The sequence below is a fragment of the Microtus oregoni genome, unplaced genomic scaffold (genome assembly GCF_018167655.1).
Source record: "Microtus oregoni isolate MIOR12 unplaced genomic scaffold, Mior012 000030F_ref0000283, whole genome shotgun sequence".
Lineage (NCBI taxonomy): Eukaryota > Metazoa > Chordata > Mammalia > Rodentia > Cricetidae > Microtus > Microtus oregoni.
In genome coordinates, this window is record NW_024543089.1 from 16,549,447 (window position 1) to 16,576,688 (window position 27,242).

Consider the following 27,242-nt stretch of genomic DNA (forward strand, 5'->3'; position numbering starts at 1 on the left):
AACTGGTACAGCCACTTTGGATGTTAGTATAGCGATTTTCCAGAAAATTCGGAAACAACCTACCTCAAGATCCAGCAATACTACTTTTGGGTATATATACAACGGATGCTCAACTGTACCACAAAGACATGTGCTCAACTATGTTCATAGCAGCATTATTTGCCATAGCGAGAACCCGAAAACAACCTAAATGCCCCTCTATCAAAGAATGGATAAGGAAAATGTAGTACATTTACCCAATGGAGTACTACACAGTGGCAAAAAAAATAATGACACCTTGAAATTTGCGGGCAAATGTGTGGATCTAGAAAACATCATATTGAGTGAGGACAAATATCATATGTACTTACTCATAAGTGGCTTTTAGACTTAAAACAAAGAAAAATCAGCCTATAATTCACAATCCCAGAGAACCTAGATAACAAATAAGACCCTAAGAGAGACATACTGGATCTAATCTACATGAGAAGTAGAAAAAGGCAAGATCTCCTGAGTAAATTAGGAGCATGGGGATCATGGGAGAGAGTAGAAGGGGAGGGGAGGGGAGAAAATATATAGCTCAATAAAAACAATTATTTCTGTAAGTACCCCCCCCTCCCCAATTCAATGATTCACTAAGCTGGACATGTATGGTGTCACTTCATTGATCTGTTGTGGTGTTGTCTGTGGTCCATGGATGAATAGATGTTCACTCACATCTGCCGAGGAAAAGTCACACACAGACCAAGAAAGCATTTTTTTTTTTTGTTACAACTCAAAACAGCAGCTCCCAAGAGACACTAAATCCATTTATTGAGAACTCAGGTGACATGTCTGTATTATCAAGTGTTATAAGAAAGTACCAGAAATACAATTCCACCAACTCATTTACTGCTCTTGCACCCAAAAGCAAAGAAACAAACAATGACAACAAGCATCACTCCACAGTGGGGGGGGTTTCACAGTGAATTTTACTTACCAGAAATGGAAGCACCCTCGTCCTTATACCACACTTATTCTTTTACTTTCATGCAAACTTTTAGGAACAAATCAGGTATGAAAAATGGGGATTGCATGTGTAGTGAATTTCAGTCCATAAATATAACAATATCTTATAGTGTTTGTGGAGTTTACAGAGTCCAGAGCAGATACATTAGCTCACTGAATCATGACAAGAGCTCCATGAGGTAGGTATTATTGAATTTACAGGTGAAGTACCTGAGACTTTGAGGGTAAGTAACATGTCCAAGGAAACATAGCTATGAGAAAACTAGGATTTAAATTCAGGCCCTGCGACATACAGAGCTTGTGAGCGAACTGCAGCATGTAATATAAAAGAGAAACAGTGGATTATTTGTAGTTCACCCACTGAGGAAAAGAAAAGAAAGTCAGTTCATTGCATATGTCTCTCCAGTGTATTTAAAAAAAAAAAAAGCTTAGAGACTGGCTCCTTGACCTGTGGGTCTGTTCATATATTAAGTAGATGTTGGTAATTTCTTCATTTTTATATAATTAAATTAAAAATCACCCCCCCTTATTCCATTTTTTTTCATCAGCTTTTCAAATTCTGGCAAAGATAAACTTAAATAAAAGAAAAAAATACATATGTCACGGGGTACATGTGTGTGTGCAGGGGGTCCAAACTCCAGTATATTCTGTAGATGTTGACATTTCCAAGACATGGTACCCATCTCATTCATCTGAGTGAAATTCTGCAATATGGCAATTAAATCGATCATATATGTAACTTGGTATAACACTGGCAGTCCTAATTTTTTACATGGATCTGAAACTAGAAAGCAGGCATTTTCTGACAAGCAATGGGATATATAAACTTCCTCTTACTGACAGAACATTGGTGGTTCACACTTTACAAATGAAGTTAACTGTCGTTGAGTCTTGGTGATTTTAGAAATAGGCTAACTGAAATTCAAACACACATGTCTACACAGAAACATCACACCCTCCCGAGTTAGACTCTGAGTCAGGGAGCTAACTTCAACTTAAGATTCACCTTTCATTTATTCTACACAGTTGAAATGAGAATTTATGCTTAGAAGTGGAATCTGCATGCTCATAAAACAATTTGAGGACGTTTATTCTTTTGATAATACAGTGGTGAAATGCTAAGACAAAACAGGTTTGTGATTTAATGGAATAAATCTGATAATCACACAATGAAAAAAATCAACACAAGAAAGAAAGATGTATTTGAGAACATTTTTAATAAATAATGTGACAAAAATTACTTTTCTGATTATTGAATTTTCAGTATGCAAAATTATGGCTAAAAATAAGAGGTTTCTTACATGAACATAATGAAAACATTAATCACATGGATTGTTCCCTTAGTACTGCACACCCTTTCTATGGGACTTTTTCAAATTACCTAAATGAACACACTTAGTTTTTGGTAAATACCAGCCTTTTTTTGTGGTTCAGTTTTGTTTGGCTTTGTGGGGTCAAGTCTGATAACTACATATGACTAAAGGTTCATATTGTTTTCTTCAAATAGCACCAATTATCAAGTCAATTAAATTCATATAATGTCAAAAAAATCATAGAAATCTACAGTCAGAGAGTATCACTTGGCAATTCCAAGTAGGAATACTTCTGATGAACTTCTAAGGAAATCTTATAAGATTCAACATTGGCCACAACAAACTTAACACTTTCTTTTTTTCTTAAAGTCCAGGAAAAGTTAGAACCATTTGGTTCACAGCCCACGATAAAGTCTGTACATGACTTCACCAGCTGTCATCATTCAAATATTGCAAATACAAACACAGAGCATTAAAAAAACAGGTTAAAAACACTTCTCAACAGTTTCTTCCATAAGACAAAAAAGGTTAATAGTTACAATGGTTTACAAATAAAGTTTAGTGATTGTGCTTTTAAAACCAAAAAAAAAAAAAAGATTAAAAACAGTGCATTACAAAACCAAAAATCAAACAAACTTCCTTAAGTGGCACTTCTGAAAGTTGAACTGACACTACCAGAAGAAATTTTAGGCCAGTTAAGATAGGGATGTCCTTACTCAATTGGTTGTTAGAAACATCCACTTGCTTGTAATATGCATTTGTAGTTGCTTTTTGATTGAAAAATAGAACAAGATTTTTTGCTAGGTTTACTTCTAACAATGACTAGATAACCAGAGGTCCAACTGGCTTAGCCCTACTCATCCAAAAGTACATTTCCAAGAATATATTTCAGTGATTGAAATGAAGACAAAATTAAGTACCACCAGGAGTTGCAAAGAGTATATATTTACAATGCTTCTACCCCATTCAAACCATCTGCAGTTCTGTATTTGATATATTTTTAGTTAATCCCAGCAATAGGTGATATGAAAGACTGATTTTAAAATCATGTAAATGAAGTATGCTTTAATTGGCATTAGCAGTTGGTCATAGAACTATTATATTTTGAGAGCCCTTAGCATGAGGTTGATTCATCACCTTTGTATCTTTGATCAATTTTTTTTTTGCTATAAATTTGCTTGACATATAAGCAGTGCAATGTCATATCTCAGGGGCAAAATGCAAAAGAATTGGTCTGTTCTTTCTTGCTGGCTGACGGCTGAAGTAAGCAGCCAAGACACTTCCCTTGCTGGAAGTCAAGTGTAACGGTTGCAACAGCGAGGGGGGAGAGGAAGGTTCCTCAAGGGTTAGGCAATCAATCAGCAACAATAAAAACCCAAGACATTTTTAAAAAGTGGTATCCTGATAGGAGGAATAAAAACGACAATTTGTACATTCTGATTGCACTGAACACTTCAACTGGCATTGCTTGTCGTCATACGTGAGGCATCTTGAGTGACGATTTCACATTAATATCACAAGCCTCTCTGGTTATCTTCAGCTTTCAGTTTCCTATAAGAGATGAATTTTTGTTCAATTCAAAAACAAAGCCAAAGGTAATTGTCTTACGCTTATTTATATTCATTGACTGGGTATTTCTTTATTTGTTAGCTTGTGTTGCAGTGTTCATCACAGCTAACTCATTTCTCAACTTTAATTGGTCTTTATTGCAAATTCAACCATCCTGAAATAAGTACCAACTTGTTCTGTGCCATACCTGGATGTCACAGGTTGGGGCACAGGGTTCTGAGCAAGGAGCCCTACTTTTCCACTTTTCCAGTGCCATTTCTCCACTTTAATTCTGCATATCATTTTTAAATACTAAATTTAATAGTAAAGATATTTCAGCCTCCCTGCCTTGCACAAGTTCTTCTATTTAAAAGGACAAAAAAAACTTTAAAAACTAATAGTCTGGCAGCATTTGTGGGAGAAGTTTTTCTTATTCCAAACAAATTTCAACATGAGATGCATATGGTACTCAATTACACACAATTTCTTAACATTTCATCTCACATTTTGAAGAAAGACTCTCAAACTCATTTAGCATCTACTTGAGATTAAACATTTATAAAGAAACAAATTTGACTTTGAGTTACTTTTTATTAGCTAGAGAAAGCATACTAAATTTCAAAGAGAAGAGACTTTTAATCATGACTTCCAACTATATTTTAGATAATAGTCCTAGAATACAAAGAAGGGAAGAGGAATTTATTTGACTTAGACAGAGTTCCTCTTCCAGCCAGGCTCGTTTCCAAAACAGTGAAGGCATAAGAGAGTAGGAAGGTAAGTCAAACTAAGCCTGGACAGTTACTAGATGCTAAACCCTCGTATCATAATAGCTCTCACCTCATTGAGGTTTCAGATAGCACAATGAATTATACCATCTCAGACCAAGGTCTTTCCCACCTTGTGTTCTGTCATGTATGTTTTATATATGGAAATAAGTGAAAGAATATGAATCTGATGTCTGTGAGGACATCACTGTTAGCATTTAAAATTATGAAATACATTTGAGGAAAATTAATTCACAGAACGTCAGGTGCCAACATCGCAGGCATTAGGATACAGAACGTTTGTGATAAAATAGTTGCATGTCTACATGCTGACAGGTGTTCTTAATGTCGAGGGCTGGCATTACGACTGCAGTCTAAAGTTTTAAAATGGGGGAAATTAGGCATACCTCTAATTCTTCATTATCATCGTCTCCTCTTTCATATCCCCCAAGTACTTGCATTTCTGCCATGTTCCTCCGACCTACATTCGCCTGCTCTCTTTGTCGGCTTCCCGATCCTCGTGATGACATCGAGCTTGAGGAACTAGGATCTCTGGGGTTGTTTGATGTAGGGAAAGTTGGTCTACAGTACGGTAGAATATCCTCTGTGTAAAGAAATACAACGAGAGCACATGAACAAACAAGATGCTACACTTTCACCTACAATGTGTCACTCCTGTCTCTGCAATCCCGAATGGCCAAGCAAGACTGATTCTGAGGTGTAAGTGCGAACACTACAAGCATAATAATGTGGACTGCCTTTTGCAAATTGAAAATAACAAGTCTTATTTTCCACGCGTTGGTTAGGGATTTGGATTGGCTCCACTCATAAGTCAGTGCCCATCCCAAACTCACCTGGGACCAAGACCATTAAAGGAGACAAGTCAAATGTGTAATCAATTGACCACCAATTCTCTTTTTTCAGCATGTGATCTCAGCTTATTTAGACCCCCACCACAACCAAAATGATAGTAGAATATGTGCTTAAAGGAGCTGTGACATGCGCAAAGACAAGACAGTGAGATCACTGTATAGACAAGGTGTTCTTATGAGGAGTTAGGAGGGAGAAGAAATTTCCCAGTCATGTGGTAAGTTCGGGGTCAGATTCTCCTTATTGAGACCAACCTAAATGTATTTGCATCATTGAACTCTGGATCCCAGAAGGTGACTGTTTGGGTGGAAGCTTTACCCAGCCCCTGGCATCCCTGTATCCAAAGCATTTATAATGGTCAAGTGGAAGCACCACTTCAAGTCCCCTCCCCAATCTCTCACTAAACCCTGCTGCATCTCAGAAAGCCCGCCAAATGATGACCTCTCTCCCAGAGATGCTCAAGACCACTCCCACTGGGTACTTCAACTGCCCTCCAAAAAATAGACAGTGAAGTTTTCTGGTCTTCCTTTCTGATCTCCTCTCTTGGGGGTTGGAAAATCATCAGTGTCTTATTCATTAAACCTGGACTTTTTCTAATTTGGTTTGATTTGGTATGATGTGGTGGAGAGGCTTATTGGGGCATAGAAACTTTTCAGTGATTTCAAATAATAAGGCACTGTGGTGGTTTGAATGAGAATGTCCCCTGTTTGGTACCCTGTGGTGGAACTGTTTGGGATGGATTAGGAGGTGTGGCCTTGTTAGAGGAGGTGTGATACTGGGGATGGGCTTTGAGGTTTCAAAAGCCCAGCCATTTTGTTCTTTCTTATATATGTGATGTAAGCTCTCAGCTACTGCTCTAGCACCAAGCCTGCCGGCTTGCTGCCATGATTGTCCTGAACTTAATGTAAATGGTTTCTCCTATTAATTGCCTTGATCATGGTATCTCTTCACAGCAATAGAAAAGTAACTAAGGTAGTACACTAGCCAATTATTTCTTGAATTTCTATCTCATTGCAACTTTAAGTTTCCTGATGTGAAATAATTTTATTGTTCATTTTTCCTCCATAGCCTGACTACACTTTGGACATAAATCCATTAAAAACAAAAACCTTTTGCACATTCCCTTCATTCACCTCTGGACCTTCATCTCTGCATTTTTTTTTCTTTCTTGGGGTTTTTTTAAAACAGGGTTTCTCTGTGTGGCCCTTGCTATTCTGAAACTTGCTCCATAGACCAGGACTCTGCCTCCTGAATGCTGGGTTTAAAGGCATGTGCCACCGCACTAGGCCATCTCTGCATATTTATGATCTAGTCAAATGTTCCTTCAATTTCACATACTCTTCTCAATGCACCATAGATGCTGGCTTTCACACCTGAACAGACTACTTTTGACCTCATCTGAAGCCTATTCATATTCTGAGACACTCAGTTTAGATGTCACTTCTACAGTAAAAACCTCTGGATCTTTCCTGACATTATTTTGCCCATCACACCAACTGTCCTCATTTTGGACTTCCTGGTTACAGCATGGTGAAGTCAGGGTGGATATAAAACGTGTTTGTATTTGGCTTAGTCTTCAAGACATGTTTGTTGGCACAGGCTGGGCTATGTGGAGGACATAATGGTCAGTGACAGTGTCCTTAGGGAAGTCATGGATACCTAATATCTTAAGATATCTATGAATTATAACATCTATATTCTCTCTCTCTCTCTCTCTCTCTCTCTCTCTCTCTCTCTCTCCCTCCCTGTATGTATGAGCACATGTATGTGTGAGCACAAACTTTTTGAGGTCAAAGTTGATGCTTATAGACATCTGAAGACTTATTACTGTAAATATAGCACAATGAGCATTTGATATGTGTAGGAATAAATCAACTGGAGAGGTAAATGTCAGCACAAAGGATCAGACCTTCAAGTTCAGAAAAGCACTTTCCTTAATTAAAAATATCCATTCATTACATATGCAAATCAGGGTGCCTCATTCATTAAATAAATAATGCAAATTGAATCAAGAAGGTGAAAATTACAGCAATGCTTAGCAATGATAATTTAATGATATACACATGTGAGGTTATGGTTCAAAAAAAATCAAAGCATAATAACTGGATCAGCTAAATGCATTTCAGGGGCTAGGTGTCCTTATTTCCACATTAACAGTTTCTGACTTAGTTCTAAAGAAAGAAATAATTTCATAATGTAACAGCTACTGAGTATATTTCTGCAGATTGATTTACACTCCTTCTCTGCTTTGCCTGACTCCGTCGCACCAGGATCTTTGTAGCCCTGCAGTTTTCTCCTAAAGAATCCCTCCTTGTTTGGAATTTGCTCATGATCACAGAAGTGGTCATACTTTCCGGACAGTCATGAAGTCTATAACTGACATCACAGTCTTTGGTGTATGAATCACTACTTGGAACACAGGACCAGGAGTCAAAAGTTTAGTGCTAGATCAGCTTGCCTTAATGGCCAGAGATAAGCTAATAAGCTTTCGGAGCGGGTCTCCCCCAGGACGCTGTGGTGAGACCGAGAGAGTCTTTGGAAAAGGCACAGTTCTGGAGTTGCACTTGAAGCCTGAGCTCATGTTGGCAGCACAGAGTCCCACTTTGGTCGCAGAATACGCTTCTTGTTGCAAGGAAGTTGGTGAACCCACAAATCAACTGGCTGATTACAAATCTTGCCAAAATATATACTAATAAAATACAGTAAAAATCCAAGTACATTTTTTATTCTTAATTCTTCCATCGCTCCCTTCTGTCCCCTCCATCATTCTTTTCTTTTACCTTTTTCTTTCTTTCTTTCTTTTTTTTTTTCAAGACAGGATTTCTTTGTGTAGCCTCTATCTCCTAGTGCTGGGATTAAAGGTATCCATCACCACCTCCCAGTTTTTTCTTTACTTTTTTATCTACTTTAAAAATCTCTTTCTCTTGTACTGACTTTTTGCCATATACATGTGTGTGTTTTATATATATACTTATACATACATATACATATATATGCATATGTATGTATAGATATAAACATATAAAATAATGTCAATTCCTATCCTAAGTCATTTCACATTTCCACCAATTTGATCCTCTTGATGAATTCCATGCAAGTCTTTGCATCCTAACCTTCTGAGAAGAATTTCTGCTCTTCACCTCCTGTTCAAATGTGAAATGTCTTACAAGTTCCTGTTTGAAAGGTTCCCCATTGGCAGTGTTGTTTGGGGAGGCAGTGGAACCCACAGGACTGGGCCAAGTTGGTAGAAGAGTTACTTCAACTGAGTTGGTGGTGGGTACCTATTCTATGTGCTCCTGGTTCCTGCTCGGCTCCTCACTCCACACCAGCATCCCTACCACTATACCCTTTCTGCCATGTGCTCTCTACAAGTATGAACCAAACTAAACCTTTCGTCCCAGAAGAGATGTTATCAGATACTCTGGTCACAGAGAGATGGAAGTGACTAATACCTGTCTCTTCCAAAATTTCCACTTCCTTTTCAGTTCTTCAAAGTCTGGCTTTTCTTCTGACTATTGCAGTCAAAAATAATCATCACAGATGACACATTCCAAAAGTTTCCCTTTTAAATAAGACTACATCAAACTTTCCCCTTGTGCTGTTTCTTATTTTTTAATTGGAGGGCTGGTCATGGGTTATAACATATGCAGCCATGTCTATCGCTTTTTTCTTTTGCTACTTCTCATGTGTGATGTGCACGGTTTATATGTGTGTGGATGCATATATGTGTGTATGTTTGTGTATGAATTCACATGCATGAGACTGATATCTGGAATCCTCTTCCTTCACTCTTCAATCTTATTTATGGAGGGAGGGTCTCTTGGTAAAACTCAGAGCTTGCTGATGGCTAGATTTGCTAGATAGCATGCTCTTCAGATTTTCTGCTTCTGCCTTCCAAAGTTAGGATTACAGGAGGACAGCCATGTCCATCCTCCATTTATCACTGGTTCTGGGGATCTGAATTCAGGTCATCATGCTTCAAAGTAAGAACTTTAATTGCTCTTTGATTTCCCTAGTCCTCTTACATTTCTTACCTCCTTTCTTTCTAGTTGTGTGTGTGTGTGTGTGTGTGTGTGTATGACGCTAACATTTGAACTCAAGACTCTGTTGGTAAGTACTCTACCATACACCTACTTTTAATCCTAGTGTTATTATGTTGGTCTTTTTCAAGCATGACATTGAAAGTTCATGGGTACGTTTTTCTCTTTACATCTTTATGTCTTAGAAGTAGGCATCCTGGTCATTTGCATACTACTATTCAGTGTCCTCTTCCGGGAGGTTTCTTCAGCTTTATTTAGGTGTAGGGCTCATGAAGAAGTCCTACCCAGATGTAATACCTACAAATCACAATGACTGGCTCAGCAAGATATCCCTTGTGGTAACAAAGAGGGAACTGACCTTTGGTGTAACCAATAGCTGTTTAATTGGACTTAAAACCTGCGTGATGGGAGGAAATTCCTACCTGGTACTGTAAACCTAGCCAACTGTCTGTAGCTGGAGAGGATAGAGACCCCAGAATAGAATCTACTGCTGCTCTTCTCTAAAGTTAATGCAATTTCAACCCATATTCTAAATACTCCTTGTATGCACAGAGAAGTAGCGCTCTTATCTCTAGTCAAGATGCACTTTATTCCTAGAGACAGAGACTACCCCAAATCCTCTGGGTGACATGCAGAGAATAGAATACTAATTTTCATGTCTTAGCTATCACAATTGCTCTGTCTTCAGGGCAGACACTTTCAGCATGCTTTGTAGAACGCGGATTCTCTTCTGTTCCTAGAATTATCATGGCATGTGGGACATTTTCACAGAAACTGAGCTACGCTCCTCTCTCTAGTCTCACATTCCCTGAGCAGTTAGTTTTAGCTTTGGGAAATGTTCACACAGCAGACGCAATCCACGTGCTACAAAATAGGGTTTGCTTTGTTCTCCCTCCTGGAGAGCTGATTCATAAACATCTGCCGTACATCGCTGCTGACATTTAATCTTTATAATTCATACAGTTGTTATCTCAGCCCTGCGTGCTCTAAAACCCAGCCCTACTCCAAGCCTTTCTCTTGATTAATCCAGTTTTCTCAACTCCTAATGACTTTTTTTTGTGTGTGTGTCTATGTTATTATCGCCAGCTTCTAAGTCAATAAAAAAATGTATGCTTCTCATGACATCTAGGCATTTCTCTTGTTTCAATTTGGCGAGTACAACTGATGCACAGGGCCTCACAGTTACGGTTCAAATAACCCCTTTTGACGGCATTGTTTCAACTTATATGTGACATGTAGGAGCTGGGATAACAAGCCATGAGCCGTGTGGCTACATGGAAATGAATAGAAATGGGTTAATGTAAGCTGTAAGAGCTACTTAGAAACATGCCTAAGCTATAGAAAGACCTGCTATGGTATTTTAACATTCTATTGGTTGTATAATAGCATGCCTACCTCTGGCATACCCATCTTGGCTATTTTTGCATTTCCTTGATGTTATTTTAACTCATTTTACATTTAATACCTAGATTATTACTGTAATATCACACCTACTGTTTCAGCTTCCCCCTTTACTCTCCTGGGCTGGTAGTTAAGTCTTCTGAGCCACACACATACTACATCACTTCTTACTTAAAAGTCTTTGTTTAAAAACTAAAGTTAACATACCAAGAAACACAATTCACTGTGGCATTTTCATACTTTGCTTGAATTCAGCTTCTTCCCTGTCATCCTTTGCCTGCCTCCGATCAGTGGGTCATTCCCTCACTCCCAGCAAAGAGTCTCTTTCTGCATCTAACGTCACAGGGACTCTATTACCTCTCTTCCTCAGCTCCCCGCTGCCTCTATAGTATATCTAAAACTCTTTCGTAGGGTACCCTTGGCATTTCCAATTTAATCACATTTCTAGATTTGTCTTCAGCTATTTATCCCCGATTCTGATACCCTGGAAACCATTTATCATCCTTTATATCACGCTTTCATCAGCTTTTCTCGATATCCTTCCTTTACCTGATACCTGCAGTCTCCTTGTTTACTCTGCTGAAATCAGGTTTTCCCTTAAAATCTAATGAAAGAATAAAATCCAATTCACGTGGCTTCTCTTCAAACAAGCTGTCTGATGTCCTGTACTGGAATCAATTGTATTAAGTAAGCTGAGCACATTCCCACCCTGATGTTAGAGAAGTCTTAATCATATTCTTTTCATATAGCTGCAAAAAGCCTACACACTCATGTTGAAAGCTTATAGGATTCTGTGGTCGTCTGCTGTTTGGAAAATCAGTACCTTGGACGAGGTGTGTCTTTGCGGGAGGAAGGTCTCGCTTCGCAGCCTTGTTCCCCCGTCCTTTCCCGTCATTTTGCTGTTCCTGTGCTTCTCTGGGGTCACCTGGATTTGTTCGCAGGTCAGGGACTTGTCGTCCATCCAGTGCTTCTCTCCCCTTGTAACTCCCTCCTCCTTTTCTGTCTGATGATCTGTCTGTTCTTGCTTCTATAGAAGCGAGTTTTGGCACCATTACAGGTCGTCCCTCCAGCTGTGCCTTGGACTGAACAGTGGGCGATTTTATAGCAGGTGGTGGCACTGGAGGGGGTGGAAGATCTAAAAGGAAGATTTTAAATGTGTCAGATCCCGCATGTCTACTTTCTTCAAAACTAGATTTATCATTGGAGGCACATTCAGTTTTAAAATACTGTACTTTACATGGACTAGAGAAATTAAAGGTAACAAAAATAAAGACTGACAACTTAAAATTTATCATCCAAGCATGGAAGACCTGAATGATAGAGCCATGATTTGAAGACCACTACTACAGCGCTAGCTACTACTGTGCAAATTTTCCAGACTCCAATGCAGCACGGCTTCCTATTTGAGCTCAGCATACATTCACAGGTCCTAGATGAATATTCTCTTACATCTTTACGCAACTTATTCAAATTGATTGAAGCTGGCACTTAAGTTTTAATTGCCAACGCTAAGCTGGCCTTCTTAATTTGTAGGTAAAAGGTTCGACATAGATTTTTTTTTTTTTTCGAGACAGGGTTTCTCTGTAGTTTTTGGTGCCTGTCCCGGAATTAGCTCTTGTAGACCAGGGTGGCCTCGAATGCACGGAGATCCGCCTGCCTCTCCCTTCCGAGTGCTGGGATTAAAGGCGTGTGCCACCACCGCCAGGCTCCACGTAGATTTTTAACTTATTTTCTGATATCGAAGGTGTCTACTAGCAGACCAAAGACTAATGACTTTAGATTCTTAATCTCTACTGCTCTTTCTGCCATTTCATTTGGTCATACATATCTACAGTCCAATCAAGGTTCTCGTCACCCTGTACCCAGATATTTTAAACCAGATCATTTCTGGCAAAAATGTAGGCTAATTTCTTGTTTTATATGTACACCTACATCTCACAGTTACATTCCAAGAAATATTTTTTCACATTTTATACCATATTAGTTTGAATTCTTTACTTCATGAATGGGTTTCAAAATGAAAGCATGCACATAGTTTAATATCTATAAAGTGCATTTTCTTAAGCAAATCTGCAATTCATAAAAATAATTCTTAGAAACATTCCATGAATAAAGAGAAATATATCTGAATAACATTATAACATAATGTTAACATAAGAAGTTTTCAGGGACTTGACTGTGATGTGAAGGATGTTATGATAGTCAATATATGCAAAGATAGGAGATGAAATATTATGGTGGAATGCTTAAAAGAGAGCAAAGATTACATCTGAGAGATTAAGAATTAATTAAAAATCTGCAATCTCATGAAAAAGATGTAGTTTACTTTTATTTCATTTCTGTACATGTTTGGCTGCATGTATGTGTGAGCATCACATGCATGCCTGGAGGCCAAGGTATCCTTGCAGGCCAAAAAGGGTGCCGAATCACCTGGAACTGGAGTAATAAATTGTTTCAAGCTGCGATGTTGGGTGATGAGAAAGGAACCTAGGTCCTCTGCAAGAGCAGCAAATACTCTTATAGCTTCTCAGCCATCTCTCCAGTCTCTCTGTGTAATCTTACAATGCCTTCTCCTTTTATAGAACCCCCAGCTAAGAAAACGCCCCTCACATAAATTAAAATACAAGAACACATACGTAGGTAATTCTGCCAGTGTGGCAGAAATGCGCTAGCCAGATTCAATGCTCTATTTATGTAACTGCTTAAAGTCTCAAGACCCTGCAATTAATGATAAATCAAGTCAAAATAACATCATTCTAAAGAGGATGGTGAATAATTTATGAAAAGTAGAACCCGAGAAATATAGATTTGGCTTTTAAATCAAATATGCAAATGTACTGTGAAGGTTGAAAAGCGGGGGAGGAAAGAGTCTATTAGAAGGTCCTAGAAATGTACTTTAACTCCACAAGACTTCAGCTGATAAATATTCATATATTTTAATCCTATCTTCCGTCTGGGTTAAACTTGAAACTAGCGAATACAAAATAAATAAATAATCAGCCCTTTTAGTAGAACCGGAGGATGCAGACTCTGCTTTGCAGGCAAGTGTTCCCTGGGTGTTATGAAACCTTATATTTACTTACAGGGCAAGACATGGCTACGACATTTGAGAGGCTGGCTGGTGGGCTCTTGTACTGAGAATTATGTCCTTGCCAAACACTGCACTGAGAATCACAACCCCCACTATCTAAGAATGTGAATGTATTTGGCATCATTTGAGGAGCAATAAAATTAAAACGAGCTTGCTAGATGGGGTCTAATCTAGTAGGACTAATATAAAAAGAGTTTAGAGAACAATCACAGACTAAGGGGGAACAGTGAGAAGACGCAGGAGGAGCACCTCCAAAGATGCAGCCCTGCTCACAACACAGTCCTGGACTTTCCCTCCAGAGCTCTGAGGAAATGCATGTCCATGGCTTTAACTGTAAAGTCCGTGGTACTGTTTAGTGACAAGTCACAGGTGGACCAGCCAAGAGGAATCCTCAAAATCAAGACAGACTCCGAATGAAGTCCTGTTTATTCATTTAAATGCTTTAGAAAACAACTGGGAAAATTGAAATTTGAGTGACATTTATAAAGCAAAGATGCTATAAACTGAAGGTTATCTATTTTGACAGTGTTCTCATAACTGATACACAGTAACTAGACTCACCCATCCCAGTCAAAGCATTGCACTTGTGGAAAAGGCAAAAACTAAAACTATTCAAATTCCTCTATACTTTACAAATAGGCTTAATTCAGATTTCAACAAAATACATCTCAAATTCTTTCTCCCACCCACCAATATTATAAAGCAGTGTAAAAAACTATATTTCTTACTGGGTTTCTTCAGAATATTATCTGCAAATTTTTTCTAAAAAATTATTTAATTTTATTTTATGTGCATTGGTGTTTCGCCTGCACGTTTGTCTGTATGGGAGAGTCAGATCCTCTGATATAGATGCCTGTGAGTTGTCATTTGGGGGCTGGGAATTGAACCTGTGTCCTCTGGAAAGGCAACCAGTGGTCTTAACCACTGAGCCATCTCTTCAGCCCTTCAGATGTATTTCTAAATGCAGTATAATAATTTGATAGAATTATTTTCTGAGAAAAATTACTTTTGTCTCTATTTCATAGCTGCTGTCAGGAATATACACAGGCCAAGTGGTTGTGGTGCAGCCTTTAATCCCAGCTCTCAGGTGGCAGAGGCAGGCGGATCTCTGTGAGTTCGAGGCCAGCCTGGGCTACAGAGCAAATTCCAGGACAGGCTCCAAAGCTACACAGAGAAACCCTGTCTCGAAAAGCCAAAATAAACAGACAAACAAACAAATGAAAAGGGAATATACACAGATTGTGTAAGGGTATAGATCAGGAGAGAGAGCACAAAGCCAGAATTATAAAGTGTGTGTGTGTGTGTGTGTGTGTGTGTGTGAGAGAGAGAGAGAGAGAGAGAGAGAGAGAGAGAGAGAGAGAGAGAAAGTGTTATAGTTTGTATTTCTTTTGTTTGGTGCATTAAGAAAGATCTGAATTTTGTGGTTTTTAAACGATTAATGCACATTTTAAGAGGTATAAATAACATGTAGCTTTTCAATGAAATTTTCAGAAATGAGTTGAAGAAACACTCTAGTAATCATAACTGAAGAATGGATGGTTCCCTATGCTGAACGGAAGATAAAACTATAATTTAAAACCAGCGTTACTCATTTCTCCATTACTTATTTTCATGAGCTCCAGAAAACTATTAGCTTCTGCATTAGAGGAAGAACTGATAATTTACATGACCCCTTTCATGAGTTGAGCTATTCTAAATCCAAGTAATATTTCACATTAACTTTTTAGCTTTACACACGTTTCAATATAGTCCTTTGGTATTCCTGAAATTAAACAAAAAATAACTTTGGTGATTTGTCATTCTGTTTAATACTTTTTATTCTAGAGTTAGTTACTATCCATATTTGGTTTGCAAATCCATCAAAACAAGTCCTGGAGACTGCAGGACACAAACACAGCTAACACTTCTCAAGAATGGCATCTCTGATGCTTGTTAATCCAACAAAGTTTCACCATTTAAAGCATTTTTGGAGGCCTTACTCCATGCAAGACTTCTCTATAAATACATACAAATGAGAGGTAGAAAGATGCATGCAAAGTTTAAGGCCAGGTTTTTCCATATGTGTTCAATTTAGATGTGTTTACATCTTGGTTTGCCATTTGACCGGTCTTCCAGGGAAGAGTCCTGCCTTCTCGATAATAAACATTGATAAAACAGCAATAAAACTTGTAAAATGCCATTACAGGGGTCCCATAAATGTAAGATCGCCGGTATAGTTTGAGGATTTACACCTAGTGTTTGTCCCTTCACGGAGGCAAACATGTGCAGAGTCACTGTAATAACCGTTCAGAATCAGATAATATCCTGACAGCTCACTTTTGCTGACAAAAGCGTCCTGGGCAGGAGCCAGGAGGCCCAGGTGCACTGTGTGATGCCAGTATTTAATGCGATCTAACATCAGATGGATGTTAGTGCGAGAAAATACTTGGAATAAACTCCAGGTAATAGCACGGACAATCACCCTTAGCAAAATTGCTTGCGCTCACCATGCTGTGTGCTTTGTATTACATTTTCCTGTCAAGTGACAAGAGTCACAGGGAAAAGGACCTCCCCAAAGAACCCCTCCCCATAACCTTGGATAAGGATCTATAATATTAAGCTTTCATATGATAATAGCAAATGAAGGCTTTTATGAAAAATTGCTGACTGGTCAGGAAAGGCCTAATCAGATTGTGGCTGCAGACACGCAGGAGGTGGAGAAACTGCCTGTGACACCCTTCTTCCCCACCCCTTTAGCAAACTCAGAAAACTCGACAAGATGGGTGAGTCTGAGGGAATTTATCTTACATGAATTTCCAATAAAGCCCGAGGGGCTGTTTTATAAAATGCGAAGGTGGTGGTGGTTTAATAAATGCTGGGCCACCTGAGGCACTTTCATTAAAGGCTCTCTCTAGACAACATCACAATGCTTGCATTCTCCGCCTCTGCCCCCTTGAGATTACAAGTGTTCCCTCTTCAGCGAGAGTCCATATTGCATGTGACGGTACGAAGAAAAGGATTTGAGGTGCCTTTGGGTGCTCAGACTAACTATAAAACCCTCTATGGTTGCAAAAAAATTGTTCCGGCATGTTTATCGCCCTTTGTTTAACTGCAAAATTTATTTTGAAAAGCTAAAACAAAGAAAATGGAGATATTCTAGAGGTTTGCTGAGTGGACTTGGCAAAGGTTAATTCTACATTATGACATCAGCTAGAACCACAGCCGTGGTGTGAAACGATAAAATCAACTTTTAATTTCTTAAGCAGCTGTTTAGAAAAACTGCCAAGACAGTTGACAAGATGCGGAAGGATTCCACTTCCGTAAGTAATATAAGGTTACTGTTAGCGAATGTCAATGTGATCACTAATGTCAGTGAACGCATTCGCTAGCCATAGAGGAGCAGGGGAATGACGAGCCTCACGGAGGCTTCCGTCCATTTCGGGGGACCTACCATCTGTGTAGGCTTCTCTGCGCAGATGTGCTGGCTGGTGTTTCTGTTTCTTGGCGGGTCTGGCTTTCTGGATAACAGCAGCAGCACTCATGTTGCTGTCTGTAGACACGGGGCTCGTGGGCCTAGGGCACTGAGAGCCGTGGAAATGGCGGCGGCCTGAGGAGGAAAGCCAGAGGCAATCATTAAATTCCAGTGTCGCAGAAACAACCAAAGCAGAACACTCAAGCTGGAAAAAATTCCTAATTTTAAAACATACTTCACACCCACCAAATGAGCTGTCCCCTCCATGTGTGCTGACTGCAGAAAATACCCTGAAAGCACTGTTAGGCTCCTGCATTTTGTAAAAACCACAGAACTTTTATTCTGCTAAAGTCCCCATTGTCTTTACATAAGGAAAACACTGAGATTACTTTTTTCAACTATCATCACTAAAATGTTCTTAAGAGTGTTATTATTTCCTCGAATCATATATTCAATGACTGTTGCTTTTTCAAGAGGAAGAATCAGATTCCTTAACAAATCCATGTTGTAAAAAATGCACTGCCTTAATTATACCCTGTTTTCAATTAAGTCTGTATGTGGCATTCTTCGAAGGTAGAACCCTGATAACTTAACACTCTTGGGCATTCTCTTTGTAAGCGAGTGCTCTGAAATTCATCTAGCTTACGTATGTAGTTCCTAACCAAATGTATTTCCATGCTTTTTCTGCCTCAGGATATTTGTCAATCCTCACTATTCAGTGGCCCCTCCAAGACTCCCGTGTGTGGATGTTGGTTATTTTTGGAGGGACCACATTGCCAGGTCATCCTGCGAACTTAACCTACAAAGCAGACAGGGCTCATTTCAGTGTCACCAATGTCCCTTGGAAAGATGACATACTATAATAGGTACAATGCTCTTCATCGCAAAAGGCAACGGAAGGCTTCCAGTGCCATGCTGACCTACAGCATTTGCCTTCTAGAAACTCTACGCACAAATCCACTGCTTCCTACTGAACCACAAGGAACTTCAGACAGACTCGGAAATCAGATACATCCTCTGGCTAGAAACGAGGGAGGGAAGCCACATCCGTTGAAATCAACACATTTAAAAGTGCTAACTGAGGCACATTAAATAATGGACCTTAATGCAGCCAAGTGAGAAGCAATGTGATTGGGTTATCCATTCATATTAACTTCAAGTCACATGATAAGCACCCCCATTTCTTGAGAAGGATATTGTAATAGGCAGAGGCCAGTGCATGTTTGGTTCATTATAATTATGAGCCAAATGAAACCAGAACTGCCACTAAATTACAATACAATAAAATATTAAACCCAACTCACTTTAGCTATGATGGAGACTATTACAATTAAAGCTACATCTCCATGAAAACAGAGAATTAGAGCTGAGATGGAAATCATTATTCATTCTATTGTATAAGGCCATCTACTGCTCAAAGACCCTGAGGCAGAAGGTCGTTTACAGATGAATTTCCAACGTTATTCCTATGTTTCGTTGACTTAATGAGCTGAAACGTGCCATTAAAGCAATCTGAAAATAGTGGTTGGAGATGCTTAATTTCATGTACTTATTTTTTTTTACAGAAGATTAAGAACTATGGTAAAACATATATATATATATAATTAGATTTTATTTATTTATTTATAAAGTTAATTAGGTTTGTATATATTACTACATTTAGCTGCTACTGGGAAAAATTATATTCAGTTGATTTTTATAAAACATAGGCCTGAAGTGAGTAGATATTCTGTGATAATGTGTTGATAAATATTAGACATCTTTTTCTGCACAATGAATAATATATGTGGTTTTGTACTTTAAGTAAAACATCAATGAATATATTCTATACTAATAAAAAGTAATGACCAGTACACTATCTCAATAGAGTAAAAGATCCTACCAATATGACAGCCACTAAAGTATGAAAATTAAAACAATAGGCAACAGTTATTGACTTGTAATGATCTTTTCTTTTCCTGAAATATGTTCATTTCCTTTTGATCATATTGTTTCCCTCAACTATTTGTGTTTTCTTGGCTACCAGAAATGTTGACATACAGACACAGTATACACACACACAATACACACACATCCATGCAGAATACACATACACAAGAGCACACATACAAACACATTCATGAACAATACACAACACATAGAGATACATACAAACACATTCAAGCACAACACACACACACGCACACACACACAAACACATCCATGCACAATATACACATACATAAGCACACACATACACACATACACACTGATTCTACACAAAGACCATATGGTATTTTTGAAATTTCAATTATTTCCTTCTTATACTGTTCCCTCTCTAAGTAAGAATTAAGTAAAAATGATCTAAAAATAAGTGCATTCATTATACTAGGCTATAACAATGATGGGGGAAAGGGGAAAGTAATATGCATTTATATTAACTTGCTCTTTCAACTATTAGTAATAATATGAAACATTTATGCTTTAAGATATATGAACATTTTAAATATCTGTCCAGTTTAACTGATAAGAAGCCATGTTTCAGTCTGCAATATCCTTCCACAGACTTTCATATCGAGTGCAGGTTCCCGGGCTGTACTTACGCTCTGGAGACTGTGGTACGTTTATAAACTAGGGCCTGCCTGGCAGATGTGGGTCATAAGAACCAGGCTTTGAAGGTTAGACCTGTTGCTGGGCCTAGCAGGATTCTCAGCCCCATTTGTCCTGCAGTGAAGGAAGCCACAGAAACCAGTGCCTACCAGGAACCGAGCCTGCCTGTCCTGCCTTCCTCCTGGAAAGGGCATACCCAGCTTATACGAGGAGTCAAAGTATCACACTTCCCTCCAATGGTGCTTCCTTCAGGAACTGTGATCATAGTTATGTAGGTAGTCTCTACATGCTGATGTAGAGGCGAAGGAGCCATTTCCCAAAGGTTTGAGTGTTCCAACTGGTTATTTCCTCATTTCTCTTCCAGAAGAGCTAATTAAATGGAACTATCAAAATGAATTTCATTTTAGTGACTTTATGCATAAAATCTATTTATATTATGTACATAGTAACACAAAGTTCATTTTATTGAATATATTTAAACCTTAGAGAAATTTTGTCAGTTGCCTAAAAAGTATTTGCATACATGCAGAAATATAAATATGTAATATTTAATGTAATGTAATGTAAATATATATGAATACATTTGCTATAGTTATCATAACTGACAGTATAGACAGTTTCTTCTCCATCATCTCATACAGAGTTTATGAAATAAAAGTTAATACACTATTTTAAAAGTCTTAGTAACAACAAGGAAATAATCAAACCAAGTCATATTTTTGAACTTTGCTTTCTGTGGGCACTAAAATAAGAAGAAAAAAACCCAGAGGATTTTTTTTTTCACACAGGACACATGATGGGGACACTGTTAGCAACAAAGACACGCATCTCTTGGTGAAGGATGTGCAGGACTCACCAGCAGCATCCTGCATTTGGCGCCGAGCGACTTTCAGGCCAGCGTACTCTGCCGCTGCAGCGACTGCCTGGGCAAAATCAGCATCAGTGAAAAAGGAGCCATCAGATGAACTGACACTGGAGCGCCCACTGGAAATGTTGTCCTCTTCTGAGGCTGAGCCCCAGCCATTGATCATGGACCCAGTGACAGAGCTCTCAAGGTCCCCAACACTGGATGCTGGGGTCTGCTCAAGCCCACGCAACAAAAGCCTTCTAGTTTGCATTTTGGCAACTTCCATGTCAGCTTCGTCTTCCTCCTCTTCTGGGGCATCCGTATCCATATCTGAGACGAGAGGTCCCGAAATGTAGCCATAAGTATGAGGTGGGGAAATTGGCCGAGGTGGTGGAGGAGGACTCACAGGCTGCCGTCTGTGGAAAGATGGAGAGGAACAGCTCAGGACACCGCTTAAGGCACAAAACACGAAATAATGGACCCGGATGCTGAAGTTCACCGTGGCCTAGCATTTTAGTTTCTCTTCCTGTCATGGACATAAAATACTCTGACAGAAAGAATGTCAAGGAGAGGAGGTGCATTCTGACTCACAGCTACAGTCCAGCATGAGAGAGAAGTCACGGGGTATCAGGGCCTTGAGGCAGTTGGAGACACTGTAGCCAGCAGGAAGCAGAGGGAAATGAATACTGCCGACCTAGCTGCTTTTCTTTATTTATACCATCCAGGGTCACATCCATGGAATGGTAACACCCATAGCTGGGGAGGTGTCCCACCCTAATTAGTGAATCGAGATACCTGTCCCTCCCCCCAGCAGGCCTATCGCCCAAGTGTTGCAGGTGTTTCTAATTTCTGTACATTGGCAATAAGAACTGGTGCATATGGTCTATTATTTATTCAAGTCAAAATAAAGATATTCAGTTCTCTAAATCTCACGTTTGTTCATTTAATTATGTTCACTTAAAAAGAGGGGTAAGGGATAATCCTTATTTGGGGTCACATTGTATTTGTGCTAAAGACTTTCTAATATTTCCAACTGTTTATTATTATTAAAGGTAATAATATTGTATTTGTGCTGAAGACTTTCTAATATTCCCAACTGTTTATTATGATTAAAGGTAATAACATTGTATTTGTGCTAAAGACTTTCTAATATTCCCAACTGTTTATTACTATTAAAGGTAATAAACATTCGTCTTGAAACAGTTTGTTCTACACACATTTTTCTCCTCTTTTCTTTATCGCTACTCCTAATTGTTCAGAGCAAATGGAGTCATTCATCTTGACAACATTCAGCAAAAATTCATATGATTAAAAAATACATATTCAGCATATGCCATAATTGCTTTTAGACTTTATTCTATTAAGAAAAGCTATGAGATCCAAGAACAATTTTCTCTGATTTAATCACTTACGAGTTCCACTAAAGGTTATGAACTCTTTTTAAACTCTCCTGCTTTTTAGTGTTACATTACATATCTGTTCAAGCTTAACTGTATTCTACCCTTCAACAGTGATGCTCAGCTGGGCAGGCTTGTGTGGATGTAGCCACTTGACTGTTCAATAGGATTAATGCCATTTATTCTAAAGTCCCAGAATTTATTATGAATCAAAATAAGAAAATACTATAATACCACACTTATAAATAATGGGTCCTAGCCATTTATCCAGATTAACACCATTTAAAAGTAAGTCTTTCCATAATCCACAGTGAGTTTAATATGGCTGAGATGGTGGCAATCATTTGGACACTAATGGAAAGCAACATTGTACAAAGAGAATGGCTCTTTTATTTGGAGCATTCCCGCAGCAAAGGAAGACATTCTTCATGAAAAATTCCTGTGTAGTGATGCCTCTCCAAGCCAGGTGGAAGAGATAAGGTAACGGAGGATGTCACGTGCCATGATCCAGAGTAGCAGCTTATCAAATTCTACACTCTTCAGAAGAATGACTACTAATTCTGACCAGCTGAGAACCGCCGGTAGAAGGCAGCTGTCATCAGGATCTGACATGTCACCTGGCAACTCCACGACATGGGCAGCTTCAAGAGAAGATACATGAGTGCTAATTCACATAAAGATATGGTGGGACTGGGAAAAGACTACAGGTGTCTAGAGACGCTCTCTCAGAGCACAGTTCTCATTACTAAAGCGACTTAGAGGCAGTGCGTCCCCTTCTCCATCATGACAATGCTCATTGAGTAAGATGAGATGGAAGAGGGTCCAGTGCTGTCCCCTGAGGAGATGAGCTGGCATTTGCTGCTCACATTCTCTCTCCTTTCCCTCAGGACTGGAAGAGGCAGGAGGACAAGATGAAAAGTCACGGCAGTGATGAGCCACTACTCCATGCCACCAAAGCCCGCTACAAAGGATGTCTGGAAATGGATGATTACTGTTTTTAAATGAACAGAGCTGGGTCTGAAATGAAAGGTAAGCAGACAGAGAGATGCCTAGCAGGTGGTCAGTTCTCCCTATGGTCAAAAATCACCCAGGGTTCTGATGTGCCTCTGTACTATAAAGAGGGAAAAGTAAGTTCAACGCCACACCATTTACAGTGTGGGCTGGCCGTTCTTTGAAGTAAGCAATTTTCTGCTGTGGATCCCAATAAACGGAGACACCTCAATAAACTTACTTTATTACTTAAAATTGAATGCTATAAAAGAAATGATTTTGAAATACCACAGTCAACTCACCGAGACACTGGCCAGCCATATTTTACATTGTTAATTAATTCTTGTAACTTGCTGGTTTGTTTTGTTATCATTTTACACAAAAGTATACTGAGATTCAAAGGCTGCAAAGTTCTTATAGTTCTTCTATGTAAGTTCGGAATTGAAAGTGTGTCCTATTTCCCAGGCAACGGCTTTCCTTCTAGGAATCATACTGGCTCCTCTCTCCACCTCATATTTTTTAATATAGGAAAAGGACAGACATTTTAAAAATAGATGTGTAAAGAAAAGCAAACTGAGAAATGAAAATTAACACATTATATAAAAGAATTATATGCATATAAAAACATAATATTATAGAGAGTAAGCATGTCTTTACATATTTGCATATATATAGAAATATATGTATGTATGTATATATATATGTGCACACACAAACTACACATATGCATTCCTACAATATAAAGGATTCGTTTTCATTTCTGGGTGGGTTTAATTTATCTGCGTGTGTGGCACTAGAAGAAATATGAAAAATGTGCCAAAGCTGAAGTTATTTAAAAGATTAAAATGGATAATTGCTTCAATGTGGAATGTGTTACACACAGAGAAGGAAAACCATTGTTCAATTTGGAGTGTAATAAAACTGTGTACTTAAAAGATAATTTACTGCCTTTGTCAGCATTCATAGCCACAAGAGCAGGCAACTTTTGTTTCTTTTTAAAGACATGTTAGGGTTTTAAGCACAAAGGGGACTGTTTTGACCATCAATAAATGGCAATAAATTGTTGTGGAAACGCTAACTCCGATGTGAAAGGATGCCAATACTGTTGTGCTTGGAGAATTTACATTCTAAAGAGAGAAAATACCTTCATGTTAAACAGGGGCTGGTTTTTTAACTACAAACCACGCAAATTCCGAGAAAAGGCAGAAAAATTTATTCAATCCATCTGTAAATAAGGCCAGCCCAGGGAATGTGTGATAAACATGTACAGTTTGAAATATGTAATATATTCTATTGAAAAACAAAAAGCTATTTCAGGATGCTGCGTGCACATGGGGCTTGTCGCAAATGAACCTCAACCCTCTCGATTCTTCCCCTCAGGGGTTTCAGTGTCTCATGAAATTATGTACGCGTATATGTCTGCAACTGTTTGCAACTCACAGCACTCAGGGCTGCTGCAAAAATGATGCCCCCATAAATATGTTCCGGAGGAAGGGGAGAGGGTCCATTAATGTAGGATAGCAGATATAGCCACAGCTCACCATTCAACACTTACCAACCCAGGCACAAACAGGAAAACCTCTGAGATTTTTTTCAAACGCTAGCATTGCATAAATGTTCATGTAATTAATGATATCCTACTTTTTGGAAAGGAAATTTAATTTTGCTTTGTCATTTGAATTTCTTTTTCTCCCAAGAATACTAAGTTCAAGCTATTTATATTAAAAAAATACAAGTAAATTTTCTAGCCCATATGTGAATGTTATTTTTATTGTTCAGGACATTTTTGTTAAATATTAACTGTAGCAAGGCAGCATCACCTAATATCTTTGAAACAACAGATGTGAATGAAGTTTAAACACATTTTTATTGTAACCAACTAAAAAAAATGGCAATTCCCACTTTACTGAGTCTTAAATATAAATGGAATATCTTGGGAATACACTGGAGAAATTATAATATTTATAATTCAAGACTCTCTCTCTCTCTCTCTCTCTCTCTCTCTCGTGTGTGTGTGTGTGTGTGTGTGTGCGTGTGTGTGTTGCACATGGAGCCAAATGACAATCTTGGTATTACTCTTCAGGCAATATAGGTTATGTTGTTGTCAAAACAGGTTACCTTGGTTGGCCAGGAGTCAGCTTATTCCTGTTTCTACAGGGACAGGATGACAAGAGGAATCCACCACGCCTAGCTTATTTTTATAATTCAAATTTGCATGGTAAGGATTTTATCAACTAAACTATCTCTTCAGCCCAACAATGTAAGCCTTTAAATTCTTACTAAATTTCATGATGTTATAATGCTTTGACTTCTAAACTTTTCTTAATATATATCATAGCACTTATATATGTCTTTAATCAATAGGCATAAAGTCAATGAATACATGAATTTTAACATTTACTACACCTATTACAATAAGTGTACTAGATATTTAAATCAATGAGAATATTACCAGCAAAAAAATTAGAGGGAAGAGCCGGGCGGTGGTGGCGCATGCCTTTAATCCCAGCACTCGGGAGGCAGAGGCAGGCGGATCTCTGTGAGTTCGAGACCAGCCTGGTCTAAAAGAGCTAGTTCCAGGACAGGCTCCAAAACCACAGAGAAACCCTGTCTCGAAAACAAAAAAAGAAAAAAATTAGAGGGAATATTTTATATTTTAAGACAAATAATAATTTTAAGTCATATATAACAAACATAGGCTAAAATTTGTATATTTTAGACTGTTTTTTAGTATGTTCATAACAACCTCCTACTCCAAATTATTTTTTAAAATGAGACTCGGTTAGTCTCCCGTCAAGAAAAAGATTTTCATCTTGTATCTGGATAGACCACATGAGTTCTTTGAGCAATACAATACAGCAGAAGTTAAGGATAACCCCCGGTTCTCAATGTGGTCCTTATTATTGGTCTGACAACTTTCTTGCCTTGACTTGAAGCCAGCTGCCACTGCAAAGCGCTGATTTTCTGAGACTCTATGTTATGAGAAGCCTGGTCTATGGGGTGAGAACCTGGAGGAGAATATTAAGTGGCAACAGAGAGAAGCCACAGAGCTCTGAGACCTCATGGGGTATGAGATGAGAAACAAGCCACTTGACAGGAAAGCTGAACTGAAGATGAAGATTCCACAAGAATTTTTTCAGAATTCCTGACTTGTGGACACCATAAAATGGTTGTGCCAGTGACCAATGAGCTTGTTAAACAGCTAGAGAAGAACGAAATTCAGCATTATATTATGAATTCTGGTGAATAAAACAGACACAGCAGTTCAAACATGCATGGAAGACACAAACAATAAATCACACGCTCATAATGCAGTATTAGAGATGTCCCTTGAAAGAGGTTGGATAGGACCCGGAAGTGTCTAAATTCATATTGAGGTTACAGGAAAATGGAGTTTGACATTCATTCTTGAATCTAAAGGACACACAAGTGTTAGGAAGATATGATGGCGTTCTACAGCGAAGACTTAGCACATGCAAAGATCTTGGGGTGAGCAAGAATAGGGTTCAGTCCTGAGGTGAAAGAAGCACCTGATGACAGCAACCGCAGTGACCATGGGTAAGGATGAAGTAATTGAAGAAGAGGTCACAGATGGTCCTGACTGCTCTCTGGGTAATGCTGCCTCTGTTTTCAGGGAGATGGGAAGTCACTGAAGGACTTCAAGCAGTCTGAACTGCAGGAAAATGCCTCAGCAGAGTCTGCAGCAGGAATGCAGGAATTCTGACTGAACAAGGGGCAACTACATACAACAAGACCATTCAGTGGAGGGAAAAGCTGCCAGAAGAAACAGAGTACATCAGGACTGGTGTCTCTGTGTCACTTGTAGTACCATACCGGAGTGATATTTAGGTAGTAAAAGCTTTCAGGAAAACAAGTACTTGGATATACGGGAATAGAGGATATAAAATGAGATCTGTAGAGACATAACTGTCACTAATGCGTGCAACAGCAATG

At 38.7% G+C, this 27,242-nt stretch overlaps 1 protein-coding gene across 9 annotated transcripts in view; it reads right to left on the bottom strand.

Moving 5' to 3' along the window:
- Positions 1-2,187: 2,187 nt before the first annotated feature.
- Robo1 (roundabout guidance receptor 1) overlaps positions 2,188-27,242 on the bottom strand; it is a 1,017,834-nt gene continuing 992,779 nt past the window's right edge. For all 9 annotated transcript variants that reach the window (XM_041678490.1, XM_041678491.1, XM_041678497.1 and 6 more), the window contains 5 exons: positions 20,911-21,317; positions 17,445-17,600; positions 11,747-12,058; positions 5,020-5,216; positions 2,188-3,851 (listed from right to left, as the gene is read on the bottom strand). In XM_041678490.1, coding sequence (XP_041534424.1) covers positions 3,837-3,851; positions 5,020-5,216; positions 11,747-12,058; positions 17,445-17,600; positions 20,911-21,317 — 1,087 coding nt within the window. In that variant the 3' untranslated portion in view covers positions 2,188-3,836. The remainder of the gene's footprint in view (positions 3,852-5,019; positions 5,217-11,746; positions 12,059-17,444; positions 17,601-20,910; positions 21,318-27,242) is intronic.